This window comes from Colletotrichum acutatum (assembly GCF_030867785.1).
Source record: "Colletotrichum acutatum strain CBS 112980 chromosome Unknown BDZ83scaffold_73, whole genome shotgun sequence".
Taxonomy (NCBI): domain Eukaryota; kingdom Fungi; phylum Ascomycota; class Sordariomycetes; order Glomerellales; family Glomerellaceae; genus Colletotrichum; species Colletotrichum acutatum.
Genome location: NW_026849067.1, coordinates 26,779 through 44,736, shown reverse-complemented (window position 1 = coordinate 44,736; position 17,958 = coordinate 26,779). Strand labels below are relative to the sequence as shown.

Genomic DNA, 17,958 nt, shown 5'->3' with positions numbered 1-17,958 from the left:
TTCCGCGTCTCGCTTCTGCTCGACATCTTCTTACCGCGGTCAAAATGCAGGGTGCCTTGTGCCCGATGCGGAAGCGTTCATTCCTCTCTCTTTCACAATGGTACCAGACGCGTCGGTATTGCTTTGCCTACTTGCTGCATGCAAGACCCTTTGTCATTGGGCAGACCCCTGGACACTCACCACTTGGCGCTTCACACCAGACGGCCCTTGCTTCGATTTTGCCGCAGCGATGGCCACACAGGCATGGTCCCAGCCCTCCCACAACAGAAACATTGCCTAGTTTCCCGCACATTCTCCCAACTTGGGTTGCCTTGAGTTAGGCTGACCACACCACCTTCCGAGGCATTACGACGATTGACTGGTCAAGCGCACAATTACAGTAGTTCGATTCGCCGACAATGCCACCGAGAACGACGATGAACTACGACGCTGCAGGAAGACAAAGCGAGTTCACATATCCGTACACCGCATCGAGCAATGTTTGCTCCAGAGCCAAGAATCAATACAACGGGCCTGTCAAAAGAAACCAGAACGAAGGAACGATCATCAAGAACATCCGACCGGTCACCTTTACAAACCACTTTACAATCTTTCTCAACGAGCAATTTCCCACTGGAACGTCAAGCTCTTGTGGAAATCGCGATACGGACAATCCGGTTGAAGGGGATATTCCCCGTGGTTCATCCAAGACAACACCCACTTCCGACGGTCGGCAGATCTCGCTACCCAACAGCGTTGACCAAGCTAAATATGCACGTCTCCCACATCGGGTCGCTTATTCTCTTCGCATTAGTTGGATAAATTTCATCATTCGCCATTCAAGCCTGCGGGCTTACGGCCTTATCTGCGGGTTTCTGATGCGGTGAGTTCGAGCTGCAAGACGAAACCGCAATCGGAATGCGAGTGCCGCTGACACAAGTCCTTTGATAGCTTGATTTTTTGCTATATTGGAACTCTACGGCACTCCGAGAGCCTTCGTCGAAAACGCTTGGGCACTCTCCATCTTCTAGTGAACCTTATTTGCCGGCGCCGTTGAGGAGTGTAACCACCTTGCAACATGGTCTGGTCGACGTGCTGAAGACCTGTCCTGAGGTCTCGGGTTTTCACCGGAAGCAAAGAACCTTGAACCACGGAAAACATAATTTTGTGGATAGGACGTGATCAGCACTGGTAGGAGTTGTGAAAGCAAGATTTAGAGAGCTAGTCTACGCATGTTCTTGGCGATATCTTCGTTCGATACCTCAGGAATAAGTCATATTTAGAATGGAAAGCTTCTTCATCATGAACTCGTTCGGAACTTGAGTCACTCCGTCTCTAGCTGTACTCAACGCAGCTTTCTCCCATTCGTCGCATAGACGAAGCTGCTCTTGACACTTTTGTCTGATGACCTCAACGGAGTCCACTCCAATTGGCACCCTGATTGGGAACGCCTTGTCAGCTGCTAATCCCTGCCCTTTGAACACATCCCAAATGACTGGCGGTAGCTTGTCTACGGACGAAGGGAGGTTCGGGAAGACTTCTGTCGCGATCCTTCCCATCGCTTCACCATACAGGCCTTGGTAGTCTGCAATAGTGGGGAAACCAGGAGGAGGCCCGTCAGACTGAGGCTTGTCTTCATTCTTGTCGTTTATGGCAGTATTGACACCACCGGGCTCGAAGATTACGGCTTTGATACCGAGATGAGCAGTCTCTCTCTGGACACTCTCCACAAACACTGCTCAATCATTAGACTCTTCGTCTCGTTTCATTTGATCCCCGCTCTTCTGGTCTGGGCCACTTACTTGTGAGTGCACCTTTGGCCATGCCATAATGAGCCATAAACGGGAAAGATGCCCAGCCGAATCCGGCACCGATAAACCCAAAGGTGCCTGATTTTCTCTCACGAAAATGCGGAAGAACTGCTTGAACCACCTTCATTGCTCCAAAGAGGTTGGTATCGAACATTTTCTGAACGAACTCTTCGCTACAGACTGTTCGTTAGTAAGATCCCTTTGTTGCCCGCTCCGCATAAGGTTTTGGAAGTACTTACTCCGCTTCTTCGATTGAAGACAGGAGAGAGTAACCGGCATTACTAATAACGAAGTCGATGTGCCCGAAGACCTTGACAGCTTGTTGCACCTGTGCTTTGATATCTGCAAGCGGGGAGGTTACATCGAGGTCGAAAGGTACAACATTGTCCGACTTCTTGTCTGCTAGCCGGACGGTCGCATTTCGGCCTGTTGCAATGACCTTGTCGCCCCTTGCGGCGAACTGTTCCACAAGGGCAGCACCAATGCCAGAGGTGGTGCCCGTGATAAGCCAAACATTGGATTCCCGCATTTCGTCGATTTGTATGTTCCGGGTCGATTGGTTTTCAGTGTGCCTACGATTTAGAGGAAATCGTCTATCCGAGTCTGGCGGAATCAAGAGGGTATAAATGAACAATGAAGCGAAGAGAACGTGGTGATAAGCATCGTAAGCTTACGAAAATTGCGGAGAACTTTGTCTGCCGAAGATCCTCAAGGAACAAAGTGCATCAAACTACGTCATTCGTCTTACCCTTTGGTGTCAGCAGAAAGGTGCCTGGCCTTCGGACATGAGATGAAGCTCGAAGACGCCTCAAAGCCCGGCCTTAAAAGTGGGCTGCGGCCTTCGGACTCTGAAGCCAAGCCGGACCTTCCTGAGCCGCCGAGCAGAGATGCCGGTGCTCCATCGAAGCTGTCTGATTCGGCGCCGCTTCTACTGACCGTCAGCAGTAGGAGAGGAGTGTGCAAGTTATGCTCACGACACTAAGGCTAGTCAGCCCTAGCTAGTGGGTTTCCGGGAGTTTGTTGATGATCTACCTTACCAGATGTGACTGCGTTATCGAATTCTGCTCCACGTTCCGAAGTCGGTGTCCATGCCCATCCGTGCTTAGGTATCTGTATGGATTGTAGGACTTCAATATGTTGCTCCCCTATGGGAGTCATTGATTACTAGTCTCCGACGAGGAACGTACAGGAGCTCAATTCGGCTGCGCTTCTTGCGTCAAGCCCGCTATACTCAGTGTTCACTTTCGTCTTCAGATTAGCGCAGGTCAACGGCAGCGTTGGTGCTCCCTATAGATAGCGAAGTAGCTCGGTCGAAAGATTTCCAGACTGGCAACAGCAAACAACGCAGGTACGCGGACTCGGGATGGCAAGGGAGCATCGCGTGTATCAACCCAATTTCCTTTCCTTTCCAAAACCGCTTGCCCGACACCTCATGATTGGGCGGCTTCGAACTCGGCTCGCAACTCTTCCTACCAGGGGTGTGTGTGGATTCCAAGCAACGGTTAAACACGCTATTGGGACTGTGAGTTTGACCGGTTTCTTGGAAGTCTATTGGCGCTTAAATCAAGAATGCGTCCTTGCGCCATGTGATCATCCCAGTACTGCGGGTGCTTCCGGACACCCACGCGATGGCATCATGAACAAGGGGCAATAACAAGGTTCGCAACCGACTTGTGGATTTCTCCAGATGGGTCTCTCCGCAGAGCAATGTGGTCCTCCATGGGGTATTTTACCGTATCTACCGAAAGAGGCCTGTCTTCCCCAGGCGCTAACCCCATGAACGGACGTGATTGCACCGTCTGTGGGGTTTGGTGTCCCCGCATCGTGAAAGAGCTCGGTAAGACGCTACCCCGACTCGGAGCTAGATAGCTAGCCGCGCCATAGAAGAGCAACATCGATATGAAGCTTTGCGCTCGTGGGTTTGGAGAGCTCATTTGCGACGGTACTTGAGAACTTGATGCCAAGGCCCTGTCGTCAATTTGATCACCTCATCGCCGCTGACATGAGTATATATACGATGGCAGTTTCCAAGTTGCCTGTGAAGCCGTGTGGGATAAGCGACGACATTGCCTCTGTGGATCCACTCAACTTAGTCTGGGAATAACTTCAAGATGCGCTTCCTCTCCATCCTTACCACGGTCGCATCAGCTGCTATCGTGGCTGGCAACCCTGTAGCCCGCCAAACTTCCAATTTTGCCGGCTACCTGATCTCGACCTTCAGCGACGCCAACCCGAAAGTCCAATTTCACTTGTCGAATGGCAACAGCGCGTCTAGTTTCAAGTTCCTCAACAAGGGTCAGGCAGTCCTCACGTCAACCGTTGGTACCAAGGCCGTTCGCGATGTCTACCTGACAACAAACCCCTCGCGATCAGAATGGTACATAATTGCCACTGGTGAGTCTGACTTCAACCAAGATGCCAAAGTGATTGAGCTAAATCTTTCCAGATCTCGATATCAATGCTTCTGGCTTCAACTGGGACAAAGCAACGAGAACTGGCAGCAGGGGCATCGTTGTCTGGAAGTCTACCAACCTCGTCGACTGGTCTGCTTCCACTCTGAGAATCGTTGAAGCCGACACCGCCGGCATGGTCTGGGCCCCGTCAGCCATTTGGGACGATGCAAAGGCTCATTGGTACGTCTTCTGGTCAGCTCGACACTACCGGTCCACCGACACGGCCCACACCGGCACCGCAACGCTCGACCGAATCCGATACACCACGACAAAGGACTTTGTCACCTTCAGTCCGGCCCGAGACTACCTTGCTCTAGCGGACACTCCCCTCATCGACCAGGAGTTCCAGTACTTGGGCAGATCTGGCGCCTATGCCCGCTTCCTGAAGAACGAGACTACCAACCAAGTCTACCAAGAGGTCACTTCGAACGGCATCTTTGGCACATGGAACCGTATTCCTGGCTATGTCAGGAATGAGAGCCCTCGCGAGGGACCTGCCTCATATGCCGACAACACCACGCCAGGGCTGTACCACCTCCTACTGGATGACTACACTCAATACGTGCCATTCCAGACCAGCAATATTCAGTCGCCTAACTGGCAGGCTGGTAGCACTTCCGGCTTCCCTTCTGGACTGAAGCACGGATCCGTTACGCCCCTTACTCAGGCTGAGTGGAACGCACTGAACTCGAGGTTCCCTGCTTGAAAACGTTCATGAGCTGTTCATGCACAAGCATGCATCTTCACTGTACATATCCTACTTCATGAACTAAATGAAAGCGATCCTCTGATATCAAAGTCTCAGATTGCTGAACATGTGCCCTTTGCAACTCTGGATCATCATTATCCCGACGATGCCACCCTCGTACACTATCAAAGTTGGTCATCAAGGAGACAATGTTGGGATAATTAGCTGATATGATCAGCTTATTCCTATACGCCTAGCGAGGTTCCGCAATCGGCAAAGGCCTCGCCAAGGATATTTAGCACCCGCTTGTCAGCAAGTCGAGACGCGTCGGTCGATGTGGCGTCCTTTGAGCGACCGAGCTTTTGTGACAGATCCTTTGAAGTCAAGGTCTCCACTGAAGTCAAGCAACGTCTTGGCTTGACGTTTAGGAAGACGCCCGTTGAGATAGACAGATCGTCTTACTAGTGCCCTCGCAGCTCAGTAATCTTCAACATATTCGAGTTATCATGGTCGTGTTCCGGCAAAAGCTTGCCGTCAGGTACATTTGCAGCCTGCAGCCCTTGCTGTGATCGATCATTTGAAGAAGATGAGAAACTGCTTGAGACGATCTGTTTTCGCTTGAAAAGTTCCCAGCAAAGGCCACAAACATAAAAGCCTCGAATGCTTTCAGACTCATGATTCAACGCGTCTGCACGGCAACATGGAAGGTTTGCCACGGCGGAAGACTTGCACGTGAAAGCATCAAATACATGTGGCTTGTAGGCTTCCCGCCTCAGACTCTGCCAGCCGGAGGTCGTCGCCTTGTATCGGATAGTACCGTGAGTGCGTGCAGGGCAGACGAACTAATTAGTAGTGGATCGTACCCAGTTTACCGGAACCGCAGATCCTCCTTGGGTGACACCAATCGACGAATGCCTCTAGCACTCTCCGAAAGAGCTCGGGGAAGCGCGCCGGTGGCTCTGTACTACCTCGTTTCCAGCCCCAACGAAAAGCCCGAAACAACAGGCCATGGGATCAAGAGTGTGGTATTGTACGTCCAAGGTCGTCTCTGATAGGTTCCCTGGATTCGCCATGTAAACCTACGGCATCAATGGCTGACTGTTTACCCACGCACATTGGCCCCAAATTGTGGTCGTAAGGAGTCGACTCTAGGCCTGTGGGCTTTCGAATCCCCGGCCGTCTGCGTTGTGGCGGCTGGAAAACATTGTGGCGTGGCCGCATGCGGTGATGAATCTCGAGATGTTGTCTCCTCGGTAGTTCAGGATCGCCGGACATGGCAAGCTTTGATTGTTAGTGGCTAACTTCTGGTGTTCCATGTATCTCTTTGCATTCCATTGTTTTCAACGTGCGAGGTCCCAGGCCATGTATCTGGTGTCACCCTGGCATTTAGTTCCCAGGTTTCCGCAACGACTTGACAAAATGTTTCATTTCTCCTTGTGTTCTCAATGTCGGCCTGGAAAGCCATCTTATTCAAAAATTTGGAAACTTACGGCTATCCAAGGGCCGTCCGTCACAGAAGCTCCATCGACAGGAACGGGAGGGTTGACAAGAAGTCGCAATGCACAATGAAAGCTTCATACGAGGGGACCCTACCCCACCGTACACTGACGCCACAAGAGCTCCATTGCTCATTGGCATGACCGCAGGGTTTCTCGGAATTGCATTGATTTTTGTCGCCCTACGTATCTATGTGCGGGCCGTGGTGTTGAAGAAATGGGGTTTAGACGACACTCTCCTCGTCGTCTCATATGTAAGCACCCACGTCCCATCAGACTGTCAATCCTAGAGCATTGGAGAAGGTAGACACTAAATGAGCTATACTAGGCTTTGACAGTACTCACTGGTCTCATCTTTTCGATATGTGAGCTTCTTGAACCCATGGCAACATGAGGGAGAAGACTTCGACTAACAATCTGAAAGGCACCATATTTGGGCTTGGTATGCATGTCTGGACAGTTCCCGTTGAAGTCCAGCAGAATGGTCGCAGGGTGAGTGTGATCTTGTAGATTGTGAATGTGCACTGAGGAATCTGCGATGCTAACACCTGCTACAGGCGACGATTGCCGCAACTTTATCATACCATATTACCTTCATTCTTGTGAAGATAGCTTTACTCCTTTTATACCGACGAGTATTCGCTCACCCCACGTTCTGTCTTGTTTGCGATGTAATGCTGGGCTTTATTGCGGTATTCGGTATTGCCGTAGTGGTGTCATCCGTCGTTATCAGCGCACCAGGTTGGAGAGGCGACACCTTTGCGTTTGAGCGGTACGACCAGGGGGCGTGGTGGATGGCAACAGCTGCAGTTCACTTGGTGACCGACATGATCATATTCTTCATGCCGATCCCTCTTTTGAGCAGCTTGAATCTGAAACGAGCTCAGAAGGCTGCGCTGATTGTTACATTTGGCGTTGGATTCATGTGAGCTTGTGATCCATATCCCGGTGAAGCATTGCTCTTACTGATTTCTGAATTTCAGCACAACGGCCATCTCTGTTGTCAGGATGTCTACTCTTACCCATGTATTCACAGCTGATGTAACGTGGGATGTGATTCCATCACTGATCTGGTCCGAGGTCGAGCTCTGCTGCGCCGTGATTTGCGCTTGCATACCGACACTTCGACCTCTGCTTCGGTCTCCGAGATCTACTTGCTCGCAATATTACAACCGACAACGATCTGAAGCAAGCGCTGAGGCGAAACTATTTCATAAGCGGATCAATGGGGGAACGTTCGGGAGCCACAGTCAGCAAAGCATCCAAAACATAACGACGATGGATTTGGGTTTTGACATCGAGATGGGCTTTGACACGAACATGGAGCCGGAGATGCCGCCAGAGGCGCCTTACAACCAGAAGGGAAATATTCATGGATTGACTACCGTGACAGACATCACTCCAGCGATGCCGGCTGGAGAGTCGGATGATGGATCTGACGTGTTTGGGCCGCTAGATGAAGAACTCGTCACACCATTGAGCCCGCCTCCGAGGTCGTACACCAGCCCTGCAAGGCTTCTTCCTCGGTCCCGGCCGCTATCAGAATCATCTAACGAGGAGTGAGAAGGGCCCTAATGATGGAGAGAACCGGGGGCAAATGTGTTTAGCAAGGCGTTGGGGATCATTTATCAAAGGAGTAATTCCAGGGCAGCAGAAAAGAGTCATATTGATAAGTCTTTTGGAAAGTAATGCAGTAGTAACTTGTGAATGGCATCAAATTGAGGGACTGAACTTAGAGTTGCAAGAAGGAGGAATGACGGTAGGTGGCAGGCATCAGGGTTTTTCCATGTTGTTTCCAGAAGGAGAAAGACAAGTCCGAGGTGGGCACGGTGGGCCAAGTGGACCCTGAAGAAAGCTGCCGAGTCAGGAACATGTGGCCTCGGCGTGAATGCGTTTTTCGGGGTCTCGGTTCCGGGCGGGCCGCTAGACCTGATGAGTAGCCTTGCACGTGCTGCGCTAAACCCCCCAAAGAAGGCGGTGGGCAGCCCGAGGTGAGGTACCTCAAGGAAGGTATGGGAGATCTTAGATAAGCCGGCAAAATGGCAAGTGTCGCCCGCCCGCACGTCCCCGCCATCGCCGTCTCCGACAGGACACCGAAGTCGATGACTTTCCGCCCCATTCCACTCCTCCCGCCTGTACGCCTGCCCTCCTGCCACCTTGGCTATTGACGACACTCTTCATCTTCCTAGTATTCCATAATCGCCGATTTAAGCAGTCTCGACGCCATCCACATAATGTCAAACGAGAACGGCGAGCACGCTGCCGCGGCTGCCAACGGTTACCCCGCCAAACCCCACTCATCCGAGTCGTTCCCGCGGAGTTTCCAGGAAGTGTGCCACGAGCTGAAGGACAAGGTCGACGCTTTCTTAGCGGATGACCAGAAGACGGATGTTCTGCGCAACGTCCAAAAGCAGCTGCGCGCGTCAATGGGTGTCGTTGACGAGGCGTTGGCAAGATACAGGTGCGCGATGCGCGACACGCCATGTCAGCTCTTATCTTGTATCCGCGTGGGTCGCTAATGCGCCGAGGCAGCCTGGAACAGATTTCAATCTCATACAATGGAGGCAAAGACTGTATGTTCTCACATCTTGCGTTCTCGACGTATTCCATAGAGCATTGCGAATCGTTCGGATCGAGACATGGCACCGCCTTTGCTGTCGCATACCGTCATCTGTCCTAGCCCAGCCTATGATGCTGACAGACTCACTTTGACAGGCCTCGTACTCCTAATCATACTCCTCGCCGCCCTCGCACGTCGATACCCCTCTCCTTCGAAAGCCTCCCAAACGAACGGGTCGAACGGCACGACTTCCTTCCCTCCTGAATTCCAGGCAGTGTACATCGTATCGAAGCATCCATTCGCCGAAGTTGACGATTTTGTCGAAACCACGAGCGCCGAATACCACTTAGACGTAAAACGATATGCCATGACAATGAAAGATGGTCTCGAGGCATACCTAGTAGACAGACCAAACGTAAAAGCCATTTTCGTGGGGACGAGGAGGACAGACCCCCACGGCGAGAAGTTGACAGATTTTGACCCTACGGACTCCGGTTGGCCTGCCTTTATGCGGGTGCATCCTGTAATCGATTGGCATTATGGTCAGTTGCCACCATTGTCATGATGTAGTAACATTGCTTGCTAACCTTTTCCCACAGCCGAGATTTGGGCAGTAAGTTGACACATTTTGCCGAGGCTTTGCGACAATGCTTTTATGGAGACAATATACTAGTAACAGGATGGGAACTGACCACACGATAGTTTATTCGACATTTGGAAATACCGTACTGCCCTCTATATGACCAGGTAAGACCGTTGATTCAGGGAAAGAGAAATGGATGACTAACATCTTCAAGGGCTACACGAGTCTAGGTGGAACGCAAGATACCCATCCCAACCCTCAGCTGAAGACCGAAGGACAAAACGGTGCGGGTTTCCGACCTGCGTACGAGCTTACGGAAGACGATGAAGAGAGATTAGGCCGCGATAGATGAAGAAGAACCCAACGACTTGTTGACATTGACTCGCCAGACCCGAGAGATTTTGATTGAACTCCAGAGTAGTGCAGAATCATCATGGAGGAGCCTTTTGTATAGAGAGCGCATAGACTTGCCGCATCACCACCAATCTACACTGATTCATTTCCACCTCGCTGCGATTTTTCGCGCGAGCCAGGCCAACCTTGTTGTGTTAAAGTCAGAAGCTGACAGAGACAGATTCTTATGCATTTAGTTTCGGATCCACCGCAATATGACACTCCGGAGCCCTTTGCGGCACAGAAAATGACGAGGGAATACGAACTTTGCTCTCTAGCCTTTCATTTCTTTCCTCTCAAGGTGGCGCTATGACTATACCGGGATCGAGAAACCGCCGAAACGCGCAAATCGGCGGCCCTTTGTGTCCAAGAGGCGCTCGATATTTGGCTGTTTACATCGCAGTAATCACCCAAATATTGTCTGTTTGATTAGCTGCAACTACCATGCTGAAGCAAGTGTTCGCTTTTCCATTTCAGTCCATGACCGGCTTTCTGACACCGGTCCCCGCATTGTCACCATGCCCCGCGCGGCAATGTGGACCTGATCGGCATATTACTGGTACCTTATCATCGGAAACCTGGCCCTTGCCATCAAGATATCGGGTAACTGGCTCGAGTCGCATCAATATGGACGATGTTTGCTATAAGATGTTACTGAGCCAAGGCGAGGTGGTTCTGAGAGGGCGTGGGCACCAGTGCCAACTTACACGACTTAGAAGCGCTTTGGCTGGGCTTGCAGTACATGTTCCGCTGTTAGTCTCATGACTCGCACTTGATCTTCATCATGATGTACTCTGGAGTTGGCTTTTCGACGGCATTGTCGATCATCCTTCTGCTCGCCCATCATGTTTCTGCAGGACCAACGGTGAAGGTGTTGAATGGCACCTACGAGGGGTTGTCTCTCCTCAGCTACCAACAAGATCTTTTCCTAGGCGTGCCATATGCCCAGCCTCCCACTGGCAACCTCCGCTTCAAGGCACCACAAAGCATCAACTCAACGTGGACTCGCACTCGCCCTGTGACGAATTATGGAGACATATGCATGCAATATACTGTGAGCACAGGCCTGTCAACTTCTCTACTTGAGTAATTAGTACTGATCAAACCTTCAGGCTCCTCCTAGCCACCCAATGTCTGAAGACTGTCTCTCACTCAACGTCATCCGCCCGAGCAGCCTCAATAGCACCGGACTCCTTCCTGTCGCCGTTTGGATTCATGGTTGAGTTTTAGAATCTCCCACGCCAAACTTGTCTGACCAACGATGAACTGACTGACCACCGTAGCGGCGGCTTATACGCAGGTTCATCTAGAGACAACAACCTCACAAACTTTGTGCGCCAAGCATCTGCAGCACAGAAACCTCTGATAGCTGTCTCCATTAACTACCGGCTTTCGGCGTTTGGGTTCATCTGGGGGTCTGACGGGGTGAAAGTCAACGGCAGTGCCAACAACGGTCTGCGGGACCAGCGTCTGGCCCTCCACTGGATACAAGAAAATGTTGCTTTCTTCGGCGGCGATCCGCGTCGTGTGGCAATCTTTGGCCAGAGCGCTGGAGGCTTGTCAATCGGCAAACAACTCATTGCCTACGGAGACAGAGATGACGGTCTATTCCATGGTGCGATCATGCAGAGTGGCGGAATGGCCGAAAAGTGGCCTTATAATGTGAAGGACCTAGCAACCTACACCGCAGACCTTTATCGGAACCTGACATAGACAACGTCTTGTTCTGAGACAGCCAGTCCGTTTGAGTGCCTTCGTAACCTGCCTGTGGAAACCATTTCCGCCGTCCTGAACGTGAGCACCACACCGGTATTCCCAGGCACGGGTCTCGGTCCCTGGCTCACTCAGGTCGATGGCGACTTCCTTCAAGATGGACCCACGGAGTCACTCGAGAAGGGCCACTTCGTCCGTTTGCCAATCATGTACTCCACCACCACTGGCGAGGCAACCGTCTTCATGTTTGGCGGGAAGTTGGATACGGACGACGACTTTAGGGCTCTGGTCGCAGCAGGGGGTCCAGATAACTTCACCGTCTCCGCCATTGAGCGACTTTACCCCAACACCAACGGCACAGGGCTTCCAGCCGGATACAGCCCGACCGCTGAAGATAACCAGCTTTATGGATCTCAGTGGAAGCGCGGGGTCGAGTTCCATACCGATATTGTCGAGACTACTTCCCGACGTATGACGTTGAAGGCTTGGGCCGCTGCTGGTGTGAAAGCATACTCAGCTCGTGTGAACCTGCTGCCTCCTAGCACCACTCCTCGCCTGGGGTCTCACCATTCAATAGACGTCTCCTTCATATTCGACGCCCTTGAAGAAGACACGATGAGCGAGCCACAGTTTGCCACGGCTTCGAAGCTCATGGGTAGGGCATGGGCGTCTTTCGTGTCGAATCTCAACCCGAATAATCATGGAGGTATTCTAGGCTTCTTCCTTAGATGCAAACCCTGGTACTCTGCTGACTCGAATCAGTTCCCGGGACTCCCATATGGCCGGCATGGACTGCTGAGAAGTCGAACAGAACCAGCTCTAATGTCGTTTTCAATGCCAACAGCGATCCGTCGTCCAAGTCTTTCGTTGAAGTAGATGATTATCGTTTGCGGCAAACAACATGGAAATCACCATGGCGGTAATGATTGGGTATCGATTACTGGAGGATCCGAAATGTGTTTGATCGAATTACAAGGTAATGTGATAGTATCTAGTTCCCGAATCATACTCGAGAAGTACCTCCGCTTCCATCTGATCTACATCTACCACTACCTGACGCCACATGCTCAACTCATATGAATCGGCCATGAAGCCAGGGAGAACCATTGCGCAGAGATACTTGCTTCCTCTCGTCGAAGTGAAGCCTGACTGGTTGACCAAGTCACCACTCAAATCTCTCACAGTCGGTCCGACCGCCAACTGAGGACACAGAATAACTACCATGTTCAGCCCGGGAAGGCCCATTCGAAAAGTCGAAGGTGGCGTCCAGCGCACAGCCATTCCTGGTCGAATGCGCTCTTTGAAAGGAGCGTCATTTGCCTTGGGGTTCGGGTCTACGCTAGATGATAACATCTCCTGGTTCATGGCTGTCTTGCGGCCTTTTTCCTCGGCAGGCTCTGCCTCGCTCTTGACTTCTGTCTTCTTCCCGCCGGACTTTTGCGAATCTATATGCAAACGCCAGAACTTTGCATGAAAGGCGCGAGCTTGGTCCTCATCGACTCCCGGAGTCTTCAAGCAGCGGGTGAGGAATTCGGGGGTGGGAAGGCGGAGCAGCAGCGAACCGGTCTCGGTAGGTGCAACGAGCTCGCCAGAAATTGCAGGGCTTCCAGACTTCAACATGTTAGCTTGCTTCATCGGTCGGTATGTAAGATGAACTCACGTTGCTGTTGATCCAGGTCTTTATCCGTTTATTGTCCCACGTTGCGGGCGTCTCAGGGTCATAGGACTGAGCCTTGGCTTTGGGCAGCAAAACCCGCAGCATCTCGGCATACTTAAGCGTATTCTTTCCGGCGCCAGCATCTGGAAGGCTGGGATTGACGCAGGCCAGTACCATAGTCTTGCAGCTACGTCTCCCGGCAGGATCGAAAACATGCTTCAGAATCTTGGTAAGGGAGCTCTGCCGGAATGGAATATACGTCGGGCTCTTGGTCTTGCCCGTTAGAGATGCCACGTCGACGGTCGCTCTGCCCCTAATACAGTCCTTCAGCACTGAAAGGCTGGTGTTAATCTCCCGGGCTTCTTTCATGCGGTCGGGTGTGTGGTTGGCAATGTCCCGGGCGGCTTCCGAACCTGCCAGGTCGATGAGGTAAAGGAGTCCGTCTTCGGCTGTTGGTATGGGACTTTCGATACGGATGCGACAAATGGCGTGGGAGCGAGATGACGCGTCATTCTTGAACGTCGATGCTGTGCGGCGGAAGGTTGCTGCCTTTTCTATGAGCTCGAGTAAGGTGGCTGCTTCGGTGATTTCGATTTCCAGGGCGCCAGCAAGCTGTGTGATACCGAAGGAGTCCTCCAAAACCGAGATTGGCTTTCGAGAGTTCAAGAGGTCTAGGACATCATGTTAGAGCAAGTTACATGTAGTAAGGGAATGTAATTCGAAATACCGAAAGAAGAGTTGCCAGCCAGCTCAATGATGCACGCATACACTTTACGCTCTCCCTCCATAGCCCCGCTCATGAGCGACTTCGCGACCAGCTTCTCAATCTCGCTGACTGTGAAGGTTTTACCAGAGCCAGTCTGACCATAGGCGAACACGGTACTAACACCGCCGCTCCATGCCCAGGGAACCAACGGCTCAACCAGATCTTGGTAAATTTGCTCAGATGTGTCATCTGGACCATAGGCTTTGTCGAGCTGAACCGAAGTGGTCTGTAAAGTATGTCAGATGAGATCATGATGTTTGAAGCTGTGCCAAGCAGGTGGCTGCTTACTGTAAGCGTAGGAGGTCCCAGAGGCTTGATGTGCTTTCGGATCTGGTGGATGTCTACGGCGCCATTACCGCTGGTTCTAGGGAAAACTCCACGAATAAGACCTGCGGCTACTTCGTCCTCCAAAATTGGCCGAAGTCGGGCTGCTACGATCATGTCGGGGTTGGAGGTAGTGTTCGGATCCAGTGCACCGGTCATGTCTTTCTTGGCTGCTTTGGCGCTGAAGGCCTCCACGGAGGCCTGGTACCAGGGCGTGTGCTTGATGTGATATTCGTCCATGGCGACTGATGTGCAGAGTCAATCATGTATTTTTAAACAAGAAAGATAATTAAAGCAACTCATTGGCTTTAAGAAGATTTCATATTGTCTTTGGGACATTCGGCTGTACTTATATCTCATGAATTCTTCTTTACTCGTCGTTAAGATGTTCGCATCACGTCTTAATGGGTCTTGTGTACTTTTGTGTGCTGATCCAGAGGGGGCGCGAGAAACGCGGAGCACTCAGGCCTCCAAAAGTCGCTGCCTGGATTCTGTCGCCCAAGCAACCAGGCAGATGATTCTGCAAGTATTGCGGTTAAACAACAAGATCTTTCATCTATGAAACTTGCATGGAAGCTTTGAGTATTGAGATAAGGTAATAAGGGTACGGACATGCTGCATTGATAGGTGCCTAGTCAAGGCTTCCATATTCTGCACGCCGTACACCTTTGTAGCAAATACTACCCGCTCCCTACTTCGAATGCAGATGCCTAAATCAACAAAACTAATCATTGTCATTGGCCAAACGTGCACAAATGTTTGGATGGGTATGGTGTAATCTTTCTACATAGAGAATTAGTTACGATTTCCGCTTCAACATTATCATTCCCTTAAGTCGCCATACATTATATCTGATTATCAGAATTATTCACAGACTGCCTCTTCGGGCCTCTGGCAAACGTGAAAGTTTTTGGCGACAGAACCTTGACATTCCCCTCCGCGTCTTTCGCCGGCGGCATATACTCTGTGGTGATGGCAACTTCTACATCCTTTCGGATATCGGTATTCTTCCGCCGGTTGCTGTGACTTCGGCGGACGCTGTTTGATCTCGTAGTTCCACTTGTATTATCGGCATGGGGATCACCCCAGGTCTTAACGTCCTGCATCTTGTACTCGTTCACCATGCGCTCTTCACTCTCGTTGAGGGTGATGTTCGTGATCGGGTACGCTGAAGGGGGTCCGCGACCCCGCCAGCTTTGGTTGCTACCGGCCCCGAAAGTGCGTATTTCTTTCGGTGTCGCGTCGGTGAGCTTCTGCGTTGATCGCAGTGAAGTGAGAAGAGAGCCAAGAACGGGCCCAAGCCAGATCTTGATGATGGAGAACACCATCGGTAGGTTCGCGGTAATGACGGCAACAAAGGTCTCACGAACGGCCCATGATCCCGCTAGCTGTGCACCGTTCTTGGGGTCCTAGAAAGGAGAAGGTGAGCAAGAGTTCGAGTGGTACAACAGGTAAACTCACTGTGACAATCAAGATACAACGCAGGGTTGCGCACACGACAACAAATAATCCACCGCTAAAGAGAAACAGCAAACCCCATTTCTTGATGGGCTTGAGTCTTGCTTGCCATAGCATCGGCAAGGGGATGGACAAAAGGTACAGGTCCGTGGACACGTTGAACGCCAAGTACACCCAAACAACCTGATTGGAGATGGCTGGTTGGCAAACGTCTGTGAGGTAGTCGTATCAGCATGGCTTTCGTGCAATCAGTTGTGACTTGAGACAATTTTACTCCCAGGGTCAGGATTGATCTGCCAGTTCTTGTGAAAGGGTCGGCAAGCGAGAAAAAGATTCATGATGACGACGATCCAACTGAGGACGAGGAACCCGAAACCAAAGTAGATGCGAAGTCGATAACCGCGACCCAAACCCGCCTTGATTGGTTAATATTCGGCATAGTTTAACGCATGATTCGAGTTGTTCACTTACGGTCAGCCGTAGATAGAACACTAGCAGTGATGCCTTGAGCGACCACAACAAGACCGAGTAACTCGACCATCCACACAACTGAATGATAGAACCAACAACCCTAGAAGATATCTAGGTGAGTAAGAAGACTTTTCAAGGGTGCAGAATTCTGACCTTAGTCGATACTCATCACTATCTGGGGATAGGGCTACCCTTTGCTCATCCGTCATGGCATTGTTCGCCATACCCTTCGCGACAGCCCCGACGGAATGCGCCAGCGCAGTCTCAATCGCATAGAATATCTGCAGTTGACATTAGATGTTAACTTCCATGAAATGTACGCGGATAGAGACAGAGGTACTAACCGCACCGACCCAAACAAGATAGTCATCCGCTTGGAGGCCCTTGAAGCCTACAGACCTGACCCTGGCGTAGGTCCTCAACATAGTAAAAAGAACGCCGACCGTCAAGAGAGTCCACGCCTCTATTGTGAATGACTGCATAGCCGCTTGAGCTGCGGCGGCGGCGGCCTCCGCTGCGGCGGGGTCCATGGCAGCCGTTGACGACATACCGGAGTCCGATACTGTACAAGAACGACTTGAAAGAGATGAGATGCAAACAACAGAATTAACGAGAGAAACCGGCCAGAAGATTCAGGAGAGTCTCTGGAAGGCATGCAGGTTCCCGGGGTGTCTACTTTGTATAATCTTTGCCCACAGCACCCATTATGGGCGAAGCCCTTACTCGATTCGATCGACACTTGTCAAGCCCGAAAGACCGGCGCCGATCCACACCCATGGCAGCGGTTGAACTCCATCCTCGCTGACACCCTTCAGCTGTGCCACCAGGAGAATGTTTGAGGTTTCCTCAACGTTGATTACATGTGCCGGAAACGGCAGCGGACCAAATCGCATTGCCGAAGCTTTCCCAAGGCCCACGCGCTTGGTGTGCGAGGGAAACACGGTGGCAGATTCTAGATCGTCCAAACGTGAGATTACGCCTACTATCAAGGGATCTCATCTAGCTCGGTTGTGATCCTGCTCAGCAAACAAGCACTGATGCTTCTGATCAAACTGTTGTATGAATCCACGGGCACCCATCAAGAAAGAAGCAGGAACTTCGTCTGCATGTTTTCAACGATGCTCCGACTGTGCCACCCGCGGAGTGGAAAACCCGAGGACGCGGTAAGTGGCAGAGCATTTTCAGCATGTCAAGCTGTCTTGCTTGGAATATTATTACGATGTTGGTTTGCCGTTACATCCATGGCGCAATTCTTTGCCATTTGCAGATGCCTACACTTGGCCGCGCATCTGAGCATCATGTCATTGAAAATTTCAGTCGAGCTAACAAACGGCTCAGTGTAACCCTGAACTGGAGAGAGTTTCGAAGGATTGAAGATTGCCACATTGCCCTGCCTGCCCTCAGGGACCTAACTTCCTGAGAGCAAGACGCGCGCCTTGGGTGGGACTAGACAAGAGACTCGATTCGTGACTGGTCACCGGAGTCCGGACTTGCTACGGTTCAATCAGAAGATTGCATATATGCGAAATAATTGCTGGATGCTACGGCGAGTCGGCCAACTGCATGTCGATGAGCAGGGGTATTCTGCCATCCGAACTCTTCGGTC

The 17,958-nt window shown here is 51.4% G+C and overlaps 8 protein-coding genes across 8 annotated transcripts; 4 read left to right on the top strand and 4 right to left on the bottom strand.

The window, feature by feature from the left end:
- Window positions 1-1,241: 1,241 nt before the first annotated feature.
- On the bottom strand, window positions 1,242-2,319 carry BDZ83DRAFT_582033 (uncharacterized protein; the record flags this gene model as incomplete). Its single annotated transcript, XM_060505514.1, has 3 exons — window positions 1,242-1,714; window positions 1,782-1,963; window positions 2,030-2,319. 3 exons carry the CDS (start codon window positions 2,317-2,319, stop codon window positions 1,242-1,244), a joined length of 945 nt encoding a protein of 314 aa, XP_060362896.1.
- Window positions 2,320-3,901: 1,582 nt separating this feature from the next.
- Window positions 3,902-4,949, top strand: BDZ83DRAFT_703204 (family 43 glycoside hydrolase; the record flags this gene model as incomplete). Its single annotated transcript, XM_060511477.1, has 2 exons — window positions 3,902-4,184; window positions 4,237-4,949. The coding sequence occupies 2 exons, from the start codon at window positions 3,902-3,904 to the stop codon at window positions 4,947-4,949; spliced, it is 996 nt and encodes a 331-aa protein (XP_060362895.1).
- Window positions 4,950-5,105: 156 nt separating this feature from the next.
- BDZ83DRAFT_732297 (uncharacterized protein) lies at window positions 5,106-6,206 on the bottom strand (the record flags this gene model as incomplete). The annotated part of the gene is made up of 2 exons (XM_060512892.1): window positions 5,106-5,773; window positions 6,015-6,206. The coding sequence occupies 2 exons, from the start codon at window positions 6,204-6,206 to the stop codon at window positions 5,393-5,395; spliced, it is 573 nt and encodes a 190-aa protein (XP_060362894.1). The 3' UTR covers window positions 5,106-5,392.
- A 62-nt stretch (window positions 6,207-6,268) lies between these two features.
- BDZ83DRAFT_627849 (uncharacterized protein) lies at window positions 6,269-8,259 on the top strand. Its single transcript, XM_060508660.1, has 5 exons — window positions 6,269-6,681; window positions 6,756-6,792; window positions 6,852-6,919; window positions 6,985-7,352; window positions 7,411-8,259. Exons 1-5 carry the CDS (start codon window positions 6,490-6,492, stop codon window positions 7,988-7,990), a joined length of 1,245 nt encoding a protein of 414 aa, XP_060362893.1. The 5' UTR covers window positions 6,269-6,489; the 3' UTR covers window positions 7,991-8,259.
- A 402-nt stretch (window positions 8,260-8,661) lies between these two features.
- On the top strand, window positions 8,662-9,552 carry BDZ83DRAFT_582123 (phosphoadenosine phosphosulfate reductase; the record flags this gene model as incomplete). The annotated part of the gene is made up of 3 exons (XM_060505524.1): window positions 8,662-8,888; window positions 8,960-9,000; window positions 9,143-9,552. The coding sequence occupies 3 exons, from the start codon at window positions 8,662-8,664 to the stop codon at window positions 9,550-9,552; spliced, it is 678 nt and encodes a 225-aa protein (XP_060362892.1).
- Window positions 9,553-10,750: 1,198 nt separating this feature from the next.
- Window positions 10,751-12,552, top strand: BDZ83DRAFT_703197 (Alpha/Beta hydrolase protein; the record flags this gene model as incomplete). Its single annotated transcript, XM_060511476.1, has 4 exons — window positions 10,751-11,049; window positions 11,087-11,181; window positions 11,264-11,625; window positions 11,677-12,552. The coding sequence occupies 4 exons, from the start codon at window positions 10,751-10,753 to the stop codon at window positions 12,550-12,552; spliced, it is 1,632 nt and encodes a 543-aa protein (XP_060362891.1).
- A 46-nt stretch (window positions 12,553-12,598) lies between these two features.
- BDZ83DRAFT_410570 (P-loop containing nucleoside triphosphate hydrolase protein) lies at window positions 12,599-14,743 on the bottom strand. Its single transcript, XM_060502911.1, has 4 exons — window positions 14,388-14,743; window positions 14,061-14,325; window positions 13,337-14,004; window positions 12,599-13,287 (listed from the first exon to the last, which is right to left on the bottom strand). The coding sequence occupies exons 1-4, from the start codon at window positions 14,661-14,663 to the stop codon at window positions 12,646-12,648; spliced, it is 1,851 nt and encodes a 616-aa protein (XP_060362890.1). The 5' UTR covers window positions 14,664-14,743; the 3' UTR covers window positions 12,599-12,645.
- Window positions 14,744-15,196: 453 nt separating this feature from the next.
- Window positions 15,197-16,882, bottom strand: BDZ83DRAFT_742397 (uncharacterized protein; the record flags this gene model as incomplete). The annotated part of the gene is made up of 7 exons (XM_060513110.1): window positions 15,197-15,206; window positions 15,268-15,832; window positions 15,885-16,093; window positions 16,156-16,297; window positions 16,353-16,452; window positions 16,506-16,633; window positions 16,697-16,882. The coding sequence occupies 6 exons, from the start codon at window positions 16,880-16,882 to the stop codon at window positions 15,269-15,271; spliced, it is 1,329 nt and encodes a 442-aa protein (XP_060362889.1). The 3' UTR covers window positions 15,197-15,206; window position 15,268.
- Window positions 16,883-17,958: the final 1,076 nt, after the last annotated feature.